This window comes from Populus euphratica, unplaced genomic scaffold, assembly GCF_000495115.2.
Source record: "Populus euphratica unplaced genomic scaffold, PopEup_1.0 scaffold2097.1, whole genome shotgun sequence".
Classification (NCBI taxonomy): domain Eukaryota; kingdom Viridiplantae; phylum Streptophyta; class Magnoliopsida; order Malpighiales; family Salicaceae; genus Populus; species Populus euphratica.
In genome coordinates this window covers 1-14604 of record NW_011501969.1, presented here as the reverse complement: position 1 = coordinate 14604, position 14604 = coordinate 1, and the positions used below count along the sequence as shown (strand labels likewise).

The following is a 14604-nucleotide window of genomic DNA, read 5'->3' as shown; positions in this document are numbered from 1 at the left end:
ACAAGTCTGATAATATAAGATACCTTTAATTTATGGTGATGCTCATTTTAAATACATATATTCTCATAATTCAAAGGATTGATTGTTGTGATTAACTATTGAAAGTGAAAGGACAAAGAAAAAGCTAAGCTTACAAAGGAGATGTCGATTCACTTCAAATTCGAACATTGTTCAGTCATCGAATCATATCTAAAACTATAGATCTTGGATTTCATATTAATTTATATGGCTAGAAAGATAAAAAAAAATAGGGCTACAACTTTCATGGATGAAAAGACCCAAATTTATTATTTTCAAATTCAAAATTTGGTCATAAAAGATAAGTCCGAATTTATCTTGCAATGATAATTGTTTTAGTGACCTAGTCAAACTAGGTAACTTCACCTAACTCAGAACATATATCACAACTCTAGTCGAGCATGACATTTTATTTTCTAGACATAATAGTATGATTTCCCTCCCATTTTAAGTTTGGTTAGGCTGTATTTAGAGACAGTTAGGCCATTTCATTACCTTTTTTTTTTCACTTACCTTCTTCTTTTTCTAATAAAGCCTTCATTGCACATGGTTGTTATAAAATTTAGATTGACTTGAAAAGTTAGTATAGAATCAAAGACTAATTTGAATTAAAAAAAATAGTATTTTGTATGTGCACCACATGAACCAACATGTGAAAAAAAGATGTTACAATGTGGAGGTACGCTCTACTTTCTCTAGCGTATAGAGAGGCTTTCTTTAATGTTATTAAAGTTATCCCAAAGAGAGTTTCTCTTTAAGATAGCACATAGTGATTATATAGATTCAATATGGCTCTTGCAATCCATTAGTTATCTTCTTCTTTTTATATAATCTTCTTAGTTTTCACAAATTAAAAAACTCAAAATTATGGTAATGTAAAAAAAAAGCAACCAAAAAAAAAAATTGATGACAGAAGAAAGCAAATAGTGAATGAATAGTTAAAGAAACAGTAAAACAACTAGCTATTTTAGTTTTTCACTAATTTATTTATTTTAACATTGATGATATGACTAAATAAGATGGTATATCTTATTATAGAAAATTTCTAAAGGAACGCATTTTTTGTTATACATGTTCTAGGCGTTGATCTCAACATGACCATTTCATAATCCCACACCAGAAAAATGAGAAGGAAAATAGGGAGAGACCCTTTCTTAATTGAGCTTCTTCTTCTTTTTTGTTTTTTTTCAATTTGGTGGATGATGTCTTTGTCCTCTAGAATCTGGACAAGTCTAGATTTGTAGTCATTATTTGTTGATTGCTATCTTGACTTATCCATGTTCAAGTGTAAAACTGCTAAGACTTCTTCAAGTAGTTTCTCCCGTAATAGCATCTCAAGGAGAAATGCTATTTTGAAGAGGTTTTTTTTTTTTTTTTTAATAATGTAAATATGTTTTTTTATATGCACTCATAAAAAAACATTTAGAAAAACCAAATATATTTTAATAAAATTATTTATTAATTTTAACTAACTAATATAATTTCAATCAAACTTTTTTTTTACATAAAAATATATTAAACAAATTTTTATCACTTTTGACTAATATTCAACATACAAATGCTATTTTGACTGTGTAATACAACTTTTTCGTTGGAGCTGTAAAAATAAGATACGAAAGAAAAAAGAATTTAAGATATGTTGTTAACAAACTCTCACAAGCAAGCTTTTGAACAAAACCTTGAATGGTTCCTCAAAGAAATTAGATTTCAAACTTATAATTGTTACATCACGTGGACTGCACGCCTTGGTCCACAGCAGATATCCATTTTCAATAGAATTGAAATATTACATTTATAACATTGAATAGAATTTAGCTCGATACTGGGATGATGGGGTTACGTGGTTGAATGAATCAGTTTTTTTTAATGTTAAAAAATTATTTAGGTATTGTTAATATATTTTTTAATAAAAAAATAAAACTATATAAAGATTAATTTGATATAATTTAATTAATTTGGTAAGTCCAAAGACGAACAACTAATAAAAATATAGTTTGACTCAAAAAAATCAAGACAATATCTCGTAGATCGACTCGGGTTAACTTGTTAAATTTATTATCCAGGTCATGAGATTCTAATAATCTTATAGAAAGTAAATAGAAAAAAATAGTAAACTCAATTCTCAATCAATCCAATATTGAATGATGAAATTAAAAAAGAAATCAATTAAAAAAATGAGTCGGGTCAACTCAGGTTAATGTGTAAAACTTAGGTTATGAGAATAGGATAATGACATAGAAATCAAATCAAAATAAATTATGAAGTTTAATTCTCAATCAACTTAATATTGAAAGATAAAATTAAAAAAAAAACACAAAAAACACCTAAGTCAATCGACCAAACTCATGACTCACGTCATGAGACGAGGATAACCTTATAGAATGCAAACCAAAAAATTTTATGAAACCTAATTTTCAATCAATTAAATATTGAATGATGAAATTTAAAAAAAAAATCAACTAAAAAAAACTCAAGTCAATCGGCCCAACCCGCAACCTATGTCATAAGATTAAGATAATCACATGGAAAGCATATAAAAAATATTATAAAGTACAACATAATCAAATCAATGCTGAATAATAAAATTAAAAAAATATATTTAATTAAAAAGTACCAAAAAAACCTGATCAACTTACTTACCCCGTAAAACTACAACTTATGTTATGGTACTGTAATAACTTTATAGAAAATAAGTAAAAAAAAAATTATAAAACTCAATTTTTAATCAACTTAATATTAAAGGATGAAGTTAAGAAACAAATAATGTTTTTTAAAACATGATCAAGTTAACACATCTAACCTGTAAACCTCCTTACTTATGAGACCGTGATAACTTCATAAAAAATAAATTAAAAAGTTTAATATTTAATAAACCCAATATTAAAAAATAAAACTTAAAAAATAATAATAAGTTTAAAATTAAAAAAATCCTCAAAAATTTTCAAAACTAAAGTGAAATATATCTTGGTATTTAATTATGCATTGCTATTGTAAAATATTTGGCCCTCTATTATAAAATATTTGGCCCTCTATTATATTTTAATTTAATCTAGTTTATATAATATAAATATTAAGGAATGAAATTGTATTGACATAATATTTTTTTTTTCATTTGGAAGAATAAATTTTTTAAATATTCATTTTATCTTATCTTTTAATTTAGCGATTAATGATAATTAACGAACATAAAAATTGTTTTCACTAGTCCAACGGATCACACATGATCTGCCATTGTAATTATGAATCTTTTGCAAACGAAAGCGTAAGCACATTCGGTTTTATATATATATAGTCATACTTAGTGTTTTACATATATAAATAGAAAGATCAACTCTAGTAATACCTTTCCCTTTCATAATCCTCCTCGGCTGTCCTTGATGCGTGCAGGATTTAGTACCAAGTCGTTTATACCATGTCGAAAACTTTTTCTTCTTCTTAAGTTCTTTTTCTTTTCTTTTATTATTTTCCCCCTCCTTTTTGCTATGAACCCCCCCCCCCCAGTCAATAAATAGTATTTTTTTAATAAAAAAAGTAGCAGTAATAATTAATATCTTAAAAGGTATTTAAAAATATGATAATAATTAATATTCATATTTAAAATCTGTGAACTTGAGTTGTCCATGAAAGACTCATTAATTAATATTATATGGTGAGTTTTAGAGTTAATGTAAATTAATGGAAAGACAAACCATATCACTAGAGTTAATTTACTCTAGCTAAAAACTATCTTTTGTTAATAATTATTTGATGTATAGGACAAAAACCTCGACAAATGGAAGCAAACAAACAGGCACACATGAATCTAAGACCTACAAACACTAAAGGATAATTAGATCTGTTTGATATTTAGAACTAACCTTTAAAAAAAGAAAAACAAGAAGAAAAAGGAGTTGACTATTGAAAGTCACACGGAGGAGTTGAAAATTAGCTTTGTCTAAATCATTAGTCGATTGATTAAACTAATATTGGAAGCTTCATATAGGCAAGAAAATATGTTACGTGCCGATACTAATAGTGAACCCAATAAAGTTACATAAAATTCAAAACCTTCAACTTTTGGCTTATACATTTAACTTCGTGTTCATATTTTTTTTGTTTAATGGACAATATCTAACGTTCTTTATTGAGTTTCTTACCTCCCAAGCCTAGAATTAAGCAAATTAATATCATTTATGGTTTAATTTATAATATTATGAGTAGTTTATTTAGTGAAGTTTTAGATTTATTTTTTAATAATTATTAGTTATGAGTTCGAGTCGTTTTATTTATATTAAATAAAAAAATCATTTATGATTTGAACTTTGTTTAAATTGAATCTTTCAGCTACGTTGTGCATGAGATATGACTGAATTCATAAATTGTGTGCTTTGACATTTGCAGTCTTCCTAGACTGCTGACCGAACGCATTCATGGTCAGCGAAGTTGTCTCATTTGGAGGCCTTTCCTTCTTTTAACCCGCAGCAACTTCGTGCTGGCTAGTAGTTCCCTTCTGCCTCGATCATTTCAAATTCACTATATAAATGCCAGTCCCTCTTAACATAGTCAAGAAAGCACACAAGGAAACTGTAAGAAGATAACGTCTCACTTGCCTAGCTATACATACACAGATCAAGCAAAAGCCAAAACCCTTTTGAAACAACAAGATATATTCACTGAATTATCATGGCAGGTCTTATTAGAGAGCCAGTGAGGGTGGTGATAATCAACACGAAGTACGTGGAGACGGATGTTAGGAGCTTCAAGTCAGTGGTGCAAGAGTTCACCGGCAAAGACTCTGCACCTCCAGGAAATAGTGATCATAAGCATCTAAAGAGAACACTGTCAAGGAAATCGACATCAATGGACGAGATCAGGGATAAAAGGGTTCGTTTGGATGTTAGTGATAAGGTTTCATATGCTGGTGGTGATCAAGTTTTGATGAGAAATTTATCGTTTAAGGAGTTTGAAGGATTGCTCAATGAGATGCCATCTATAGATGAGTTATACCGATCATGGGCTGATATATTCATGCACTAAACACGATGTATATTTACTTAATTCTACTGATTTATTCTGTATTTGTGTTTAGTGTTATGATATTGCAGATTCCTCACTGCTATAATACCTCATTATGGTCTTGTTAATCTTTATGGCTCCTCTCCCTTTCTCTCCAGTCTCCTTTACTTGCAAATTAAGACACCTTCATTAGCGCTCTAGCTAGAAAGGAAAGAATGTTCATTTTCACTGGTAATTAGCATGAAAACTGGAGCTATCAAATACAGAAAGCAGATTTACAAACTGTAAATCAAAGGAGGAAAAGAACAAATTCTGCATTGTGTGCGGCCTATATTTTTGAACTCTTATCATCCTCGAATTTATGGCTGAAAATGAATGACAGAAATCTGTCGAGGACTTTTTCCTTGCTGGACTTCAAGGTTTGAAACTACCACCTGCTTGTGATCATTTATGGAGTGAGGCCCATCATAGGGCCCCCCTAAAAGGTGTCGGTAAATAATTCGTACTGAGCCGTAAAGAGGCCCGCTCTCTTTTTTCGCATCACCAATTTACAAAAAATCTCTCTGCATTGTTTTATAAAATGAATTAAATAGAGTTTCTAGTTTCAAATTTTAGTTTACTAGTTCCTTTTATCCATTTTATTTTTTTTAATCTTTTATTTAAAAAGATGATTAAATAGCATGGTAAGATTGATGAGAAAAGAAGAGGGTTTATAAATAAAGAAATATTATATTAAATATAAATAATATCGTTCTAAGAACTAATTATTAATTATTTTTAAAAATTAAAACGACTAGTTAATTTATTTTACAAAAAATTAAAGGAATTAATTTATAATTTATTTCCCATTACCATGCAATTCTTCATTCACATCTCCACTAATGTTTAGGGAAACAAAATACATAATATTGTCTACTTCAGTTCAATCTCATCTCTTCTTTCCATTCCCATGCAATTCTTCATTCACATCTCCACTAATGTTTAGGGGAAAAAAATACATAATATTGTCTACTTCAGTTCAATCTCATCTCTTCTTTCCTATTGTGATAACATGCTTAATTATATATATATATATATATATATATATATATATATTAACCATAGGCGGATATCCCTCGCAAATCCCCAGCATTTTTGGTGGGATTTGGAAGAGTACCCTTCTTTCTTTTTGTCCTACATAATTGCACTTGTTTTTATTCACTTCTTTAGGTAGAATCCAAAAATTAAGCTCATTTTAGTTATAATTATTACCATCATAGTTGCAATTATATATTTTTATTGTTCTCGAATGTCAAATTCTTTTTATTAAGATTTGCCAGCATATTTGGTGGGATTCAAAAATTATTTTAAAAAATCATCTCGTAAACTTTCTAAAATTCCATTATATAATTTTTACCGCAAAATTATTCATAAAAATTAAGGTTGTTGGTTAACAATATTGTTATTTTTTCTTTATTTTTTATTATCCTATGATATAAAATTTTTATTAAGATACTTCAGCACATTGAGGGATCTTAAAATTATTTTACAGCTCATGAATCATTTTAGAAAATCATCTTACAAGACCTATAAAATTCCATCCTTAGATAATTAATTTTATAGCAAAGACATAGGAGTAAAATAAAAAAAAAAATCTTTTATATCAACAAGTAACTAACATAACCAAATAATCTCTTTGATAATAGATATCATGGCACAATATTCTGCTTCGGTGGATGATAGAGAAACAATAAATTGTTTCTTGTTTTTTTAAGAAATAAGATAATTACCTAAAAAGATACATAACCCGATAACAGACTTGCAATATGTGGGATCACTATCATAATCAGCATTAGAGTATACATGTAACTCCAATGAAGAAGTGGATGAAAGTAAAAGACTCTGAAAAACTGTACCTAGAAGATATCATAAAATAAAAATAACAGTTGTCCAATGAACAATAGTAGAAGAAGCAACAAACTAACTAACAGCATGAACAACATATGCAATATTTGGATGAGTAATGGTGAGATATACCAAGCTCTCAACAATAGTATGTTATAAAGTAAAATCTATCAAAAGTAAACCATAAGAAAAATAGTATCTTGCATTAACTTCAAGTATATATAGTTTTGTTATTCGTAAGTCTAGCTTGCTCAACAATATATGCAATATATTTCGATTGAGAAAGAAGGTAACCTCTAGATGAATAAGTTATTCCAATACCCAGAAAATATTAAAAAAAAACTCAAATCCTTCGTTTCAAATCATCTAGCTAACTCTGTCTTCAAAACTGACATACCATCAATGTCATCAACATATAAAAATAGAATGATATGACCTATATCAGTGCACTTAATAAAAAGAACAAAATCATAACTACTAGAAACAAATCCAAGAGATGAGATCACAATAAAAAATTTCTTAAACTAAGCACGAGGTGCTTGTTTAAGACCATATAACGCTTTCTTAAGATTACATACTTACCTAGAGTCATGTGAAACACTAGGATAAGGTGTCATATAAACTTTTTTTTTTTAAGATCTCCATTCAAGAAGGCATTCTTAACATCAAGTTGTGAGATATGTCATTGACAAACCGAAGCTACAGCAATAAGAATATGAATAGTAGTTATTTTTGCAACATGGACAAATGTCTCCTCCTAATCCATACTATACTGTTGAGAGTATCCTTTCACAACCAACCTAGCTTTATATCACTCAATAGACCCATCAGAATTAGTCTTAATCTTATACACCGAATGACAACCAACAACATTCTTACCAAGAGGTAGAGGAACTAAATCTCAAGTATCTGTCTTACGCAAAGTAGAAAGTTTCTCATCCATAGCTTGCTACCAAAAAGGATCAAGAATTTCCTCTTTATAGAAAGAGAACTTAGAAAGACAATGAATAGAAGCTAAAAAGGAAGTAAAAGATGAAGAATAACAAAAATAAGCAAAATCTGGTAGTTTTGTGGACTTACAAATACGTGTGGATTGACATAGAGATAGATCTACAATCTCAGAAGAAGCTTGATGGCCTGTAAATGAGAATGGAGCTTCAGGTCTACTGCAGAGTAAAGTGTCAGTACCTGCAAGATGATGAGTATAAAATGGTCGAACATGGGAAAGGGTATATAAGGTATTATGAACCTGAGATAATAAATTATCAAAATCCTCAGAAAATAGGTCTATAAGAATAATATCAAGTCTAGTCAAGCCATGAGTGGTAGACAGAATAGAAAAGAAATGTATATGCTCAAAAAAGATAACATGACGAGACACAAATAGATCAAAATAATGATACCTCTTTTTACCTTTACCATAACCCAAAAAGACACAAATAGCAGAATGAAAGGACAACTTACAGCATTTTGCATGAGGATGAAGAATAAAACAAGTACAACTAAAATCTCTAAAGGAGGAATAATAAGGGACATGCCCATATAACTTTTCAAAATGAGACAAACCTGAACTATGAGAAAAAGGGATTATATTAATCAAACTAACAACAGTAAGGACAACTTCTCCCCAAAACTCACTAAGAACAGAAGTAAACAAGAATGAGCAGTTTTGATAATGTGTCTATATTTTCTTTCAGCAACATCATTTTGCTCAGGAGTATCTGTACATGAAGTTTGGTGAGTGGTTCCATCTAAGGAAAGCAACTGATAAAATTTATTAGAAGTGTATTCGTCACCCAAATCACACCTAAAACATTTGATTACAGTAGAATGTTGAGTTTTTACAAGAGCTTGAAAGACTATATATATCTCATAGAATTCAGAATGTTATTTAATTAAATAAACCCAATAATAACGAGTATGATCATCTATAAATGAAACATAATATTGAGACCCTCCTTTTGTAGCAACAGGAGAAGATCCTCATACATCAGAATAAATCAAATCAAAAGGTGAATAAGACATATAAATACTTCAATTAGAAGGTAAAATGGAAAATTTTACTAATTTACATTCACTACAATTAGAAATATCACAAGTGTTTAAAAGCTCCTGTAGATGCCAAAAATTTTAAACGAGAAGACGAAACATGACGTAGACAAGAAGGCTATAAATTAAAACTAGAAGATGAAGAACTTAAACGAAAGAGAGACAAATCAACAGTAATATTAACAGGTGACAACTGGCACTTTTAACTCATCTAAAATATATAATACATTCTCCCTACAGCCTATCTTCTAAAACTGCAGATCTTGTACACAATAAAAAGAACTAGAAGACATAATTAAATAATCACTAGAATCATATGTTTGACCAATAAAAGCAAGATTCAATTTGACTTTTGGAATAAGATAAACATTAAGAAAAAACAATTAAGTTTTGACAATAGAATCAATATTTATTAAAGGCATGAGAGTGTCATTAGCATTCATAACAAGAATGGAGGATGAAGGGGACACAAATATAAAAGATGAAGAATCTAGAGACATGTGATGGAAAGCACCAGAATCCAAGATCTATTCAGAATATGACATGCCTGAGGAGCTATAAGACAACTGACCTATAGAAGAAGAAGTAGACATTGTTTGTGGTTGTAAAGAGATAAACTTTTAAAATTGATGAACTAGAGTACTAAAATCAATGATATAGCTTGATGCAGCTACTGCTGCAATATTGTAGTGTGGTGGTTTACAGCCCTGAGGTTGTTTGTGAGCATTAGATTGTGATTGACTGTTATACTTCCAAGCTTAATTTTGTTGTCTCAACTTGGGATACTAAGCACTCCAATGACCTTTCTGCTCATAGAAACTGCACTCATCGAAACCAACCCTTGTGTAAGGCTTATTCTGATAAATAGAGAATAACTTAGAATGTTAGTATATAAGGATTTGAAGCATAAATTGACTTTAAGGGTACTACTAGTACAAAAAGATTTGAAGCAGAAAGAATTTTCTTTTTAGAATAAGATTATAGACTTATTTCTTAAGCCAATAACTTACTGGCAATAGAGTCAACAAAAAGCAGTGGAGAATGATGCAGAATTGAACCTCTAAGTCCTTCAAAATCACTGTGAAGTGCTGTTAAAAACTGTACCAATTATTGTTGTTCTTTATGCTCAATATAAGCACCATATGCCTTTAATTCTGCTAATTCTGTAAGAGCCAATTAATTCCAAAGATCTGTCATAACAGAATAAAAATCTTGAATACTCATATTCTTCTAATGAAGAGCTTGTATGTCATTCTCTAACTGATACTGTTTTGTAAAATTTGATTGCATAAATAACCTTTGTAAATGATCTCAAACCTTTTTTGTTATCTCATACTTTGTCAATTGCATACCTATCGAATGCTCAACAGAATTGTTAATCCAAGTAATGATTTTTGCATTGTTTGCTTTTCATGTATTTATTAAAATAGCATCCCCCTCCTCAGTATTTTTAGGTATCATATAAGTTTCATTAACATACCTCCACATCTTCTTACCTTTAAGCAAATTTTTCATTACTCCTCAGTATTTTTAGGTATCATATAAGTTCCACTAACATACCTCCACATCTTCTTACCCTTAAGCAAATTTTTCATTATATAACTTCAATACGAATAATTCTTTCCATCCAACTTCACACTCACGTACTAAAGCGAATTATCTTTTTTGGTAACCATAATTAACAAACAAGGAGAACTAGAACATAAAAACAGTGAAAGACAAAGTACCAAATTGCATAAACTGAACAGATATCATAGATACTTAACAAATATCTTCTCAAAATTATACGATTATTCCAAACCACAACACAAATTGAAGAAACTAAACACAAATTCCAAATTATAGAAGATGAAATACTAAAAAAAATATAGAGAGAAAACAAAAATACAAAATTGCAGAAGTTAAAGGAAAGATGAAATACCGGATTTTGTAAAAGTGAAAGATAAAATATCACTCCAAAAAAATTAAGCCTCGTTTTATAAAACCAGCTTTGATATCATGTTAAACTAATTCAGATCAAATAGACAAAAAAACAAAAGGTTGGAGTTTTCAATAATCTATTTATTATGAGTGTTTAGAGTTAACATAAATACAAAGAAATTATATATAGGTTAAACTAAAAATACTATTCTACCCTTGATAAATAAGACTAAATAAATATTATTTAACAAAAATTATTAATTAATAATATATATACACACACAAACACATTATATTTAGAAAACAACAGGAAAGATAAATAAGGGAATAATAATAATTAAATAGGTAGATACATGGCACTAAAAATAGATAATATGTGAGAAAATAAAAGTCGATGCATTAATAAAATTATCAGGCTGTAAATTTAGAAAATGAGAGAACAAAATTGAACAGACAAAATAAGTTGGAATGTTACAGTTAGGAGTTATGGTTGGAACAAGTTATCTGATTTGGACGATCTGAAATTTATGATTTGATTCAGAGGGCTTGAAAATTGTCTATTCTGCTTGAACCAAGAACAAGGGAAGGAAACGAGGACTGATCTGTCCGCAGCTGAGACAAGAACAAGGGAAGGAAACGAGGATTGATCTGTCCGCAGCAGAAAGAAAAGGACATTCAATGTCCCTCAGCCTCTCTTTCAAAATAAAATGCCCCCCTCTCGCCCTTTAATCACTTCACTCTTGTTGGCCATAAAATGACCTCTTATTCTCTGCTGTGTGTTGCTATTTTGTCGGGCTCTCTTAATTGGTCCACCAGCCTCTTTTGACCTTCATTTCTCAAGCCTTTTGCTCTCTTTTTGTGGCTCAGCACCAGGGCAAAATTAGGTTTGCAGGTTAGGACTTTTAAAACTCGTTCAACCAGTAGATACTGTGTTTTTGGTGACTAGCATGGGGTTATCTGAAAGACTCATTTTATGATTTTGACTTTCGAGCAATAAACACAAGTCAACTATGTTTTAAGGTACATGTAGCAGGAGACTTACACTGGAAAAAGGATAGGTAATTTATTCTATTACTGAATTTGTTTCCTGTTTTCTATTTGCATGTTATTCCTGAAACTCATAAGAATTGCCCATTTTATCTTCTTTTGTTTTATTTAAATAATTAAATAATATGGTAAGATTGATGAGAAAAGAAGATAGTTTATAAATAAAATAATATTAAATTAAATATGAATAATATTGTTTGAGGAACTAATTAATTATTTTTTAAAACTAAAATAACTATTTAATTTATTTTAAAAAATTAAAGGGATTAAATGTATTTGAAAGAAAAAATTCATAATTGTTTAATTTTTTTATTAACTAATTGACTAGTTCATGCAAATAGATCAATAGATAGATCGATTGTGCAAGAGAACTGGTAACGAGACTAATTCCTCTCCCAACAACAAATTTTCCCAATATATAATTCTAAGAAAAAAAATATTTCTTATGAGATTTATTATTTACTTTGTTAATCTAACATTTAATTTAATTAACAGTTGAAGGGAGTTTAAAATTTTTTAAATTTTAACAAAATTTAGGTAGAATTTCCCCTATATAAGAACTATACCTAAAATTTTATTTCACTTAAAAAAAATACAAAGAACCATATTAACCAAAATTAACAAATTCTCACCAATCTCAACAAATTCTCCTATTTTATAATCACAGATAGCCTCATGAATCCAAAAAATATAAATATAAAAAAAATCTTAAATACTTAAATAATACAACATTTAAGTAATTGAAATCCCAAAATATATAAGCACGCCTGCATCATCTACTGGATTATTCAGGTTCAACAATAGCATAATTAGATCCAGCTCATGCCCCTGCCTAAGTAGCATAATCATCTATCACTACTTCCTTAAAATTTAACCTCTCTTTATAAGTTTCAAGTCTAGTATGACAAATACTAAACCACGAGATGTATAGGTGTATCTTTTATTTTTCTTTGTCAATATTACAAAGCACAAATACGGTCTCTCAACACTACCGTAACATGATGCCAACCTAATATTAATAAAAAGTTAATGTTAAATTTAAACATTAATACATAAAATTCAGTGTTTAGCATATATTAATTATAAAAATATTTACTTACTTATGATATTTTGAGTCCGTTATATATGTTGCTCGTATTACATATATTCAAGTAGAGGAACCTACTCAAGATCCAAAGTAATGACCCGAGATGTGATAATCATGTAATAAATCAAATACTCATCGTTTGTAATCATGTGATGCATCTCTGTAAATATTTCATTACTCTATGCATTCTACTATGATATATAACCTCTATGACAAATTAACCACTTGTAATCATTATTTTTACCTAGACAAGTTATGGTGTGTAAAATTGCACTTTTATCAATATCAACTAGAATGTTGTTTCTATAGCCGAACTATCACATTATTTGATCTGGGTCATGTAACTTGACCATCTAGAAAAATATTAATAGGACCACTGATATCCATATGTCTACCCCGTTAGTGCAAATAACAAGAGAAATTGTTAATCTTTCATTTGAATAAGACATTTATATTAAATGTAGAATAATTTTTTTTTAAATATTAAACATCTACAATTCAGTGAGGTCAAGTTTTTTATTTAACAAATGGCTAAAAAAAAACATGGACAGCATGTTGCTTATCTAGCTTACTTTGATAAAATGTCAATATATATGTTGAATTATTTTCAAGTACTCCATCAGCACACCACCTAGCATTACAAATATGTAAGTTTAACCATATTTTTGTTTTAGAATTTATAATTAAACATAAATGCATATAATTGCAAAATAACTTTGCAATACCTATATCCTCTTAACAACTAAAGTGTAACCTTTATAGTCTAGACAATCATAGACGATAATCTGGGTATCTAAAGCCGACCCATATAAATATGCTCTCAGGACCATGATTGTTATTAAATAAAAACAAGTTATTTATTGCATGTTAACAACAAACATTTAAATTATAAATAGTTATTTAAAACTTTTCAATTCATACATGTAGAAGTAGCAAACATTCCCCAATCTATTTGGCCCCTTCATGTATGCAAGATATATATATATATATACACAAGATTTCAATACTATAGATCGTTAGCTATATATAGGGACGATGTCAAAGTCATCCATAAGCATCAGATAGATCAAAGGCACATACCTCCCTATGAAGTCTATGAACAATACATTACTAAATAGATGCAGTATATATGCTCTGGTATACCTATATAACACATTAAAATTATCATAAGAATTCATACATAACACGTTAAAATTATCAAAAGAATTCATGAAAACTTAACAAATAATCAACACATTCAAATCATAATTTAATTTGTACATCTCCAAGACCTCATCATTTTGTGTGTCGTAAATATCTCATCAATCCATTTAAGATGTATGTCATCTCTTTCAATTCAGAATGAGGGGGTGTAAATCCAAATGATTACTTATATAATGTAATCTATTATAAACGCTAGTAAATATGATTGTTTGTCCATCAATAAGCAGTCCAAGCAAAGTCATTATGTCATGTAGTGTCGATGTCATCCCTTCATACCTAAGATGGAACGTGTATGTCTCACATCTTAATTAATGTATGGATCAAGTCGTGGTCAAGCTTGATACGGTATAGACAACGTATAAAAAACTTGTCTAGAACACATATGGCAAAATTTGCTCATG

General features: G+C 29.2%; 1 protein-coding gene across 1 annotated transcript; it reads left to right on the top strand.

The window, feature by feature from the left end:
• Window positions 1-4471: 4471 nt before the first annotated feature.
• On the top strand, window positions 4472-5147 carry LOC105118679 (uncharacterized). Its single transcript, XM_011016671.1, has one exon. The coding sequence runs from the start codon at window positions 4681-4683 to the stop codon at window positions 5032-5034; it is 354 nt and encodes a 117-aa protein (XP_011014973.1). The 5' UTR covers window positions 4472-4680; the 3' UTR covers window positions 5035-5147.
• Window positions 5148-14604: the final 9457 nt, after the last annotated feature.

What these genes read in the sequence shown, in the direction of transcription:
- LOC105118679 (XM_011016671.1), top strand. Translation starts at nt 4,681, where the DNA reads ATGGCAGGTCTTATTAGAGAGCCAGTGAGGGTGGTGATAATCAACACG.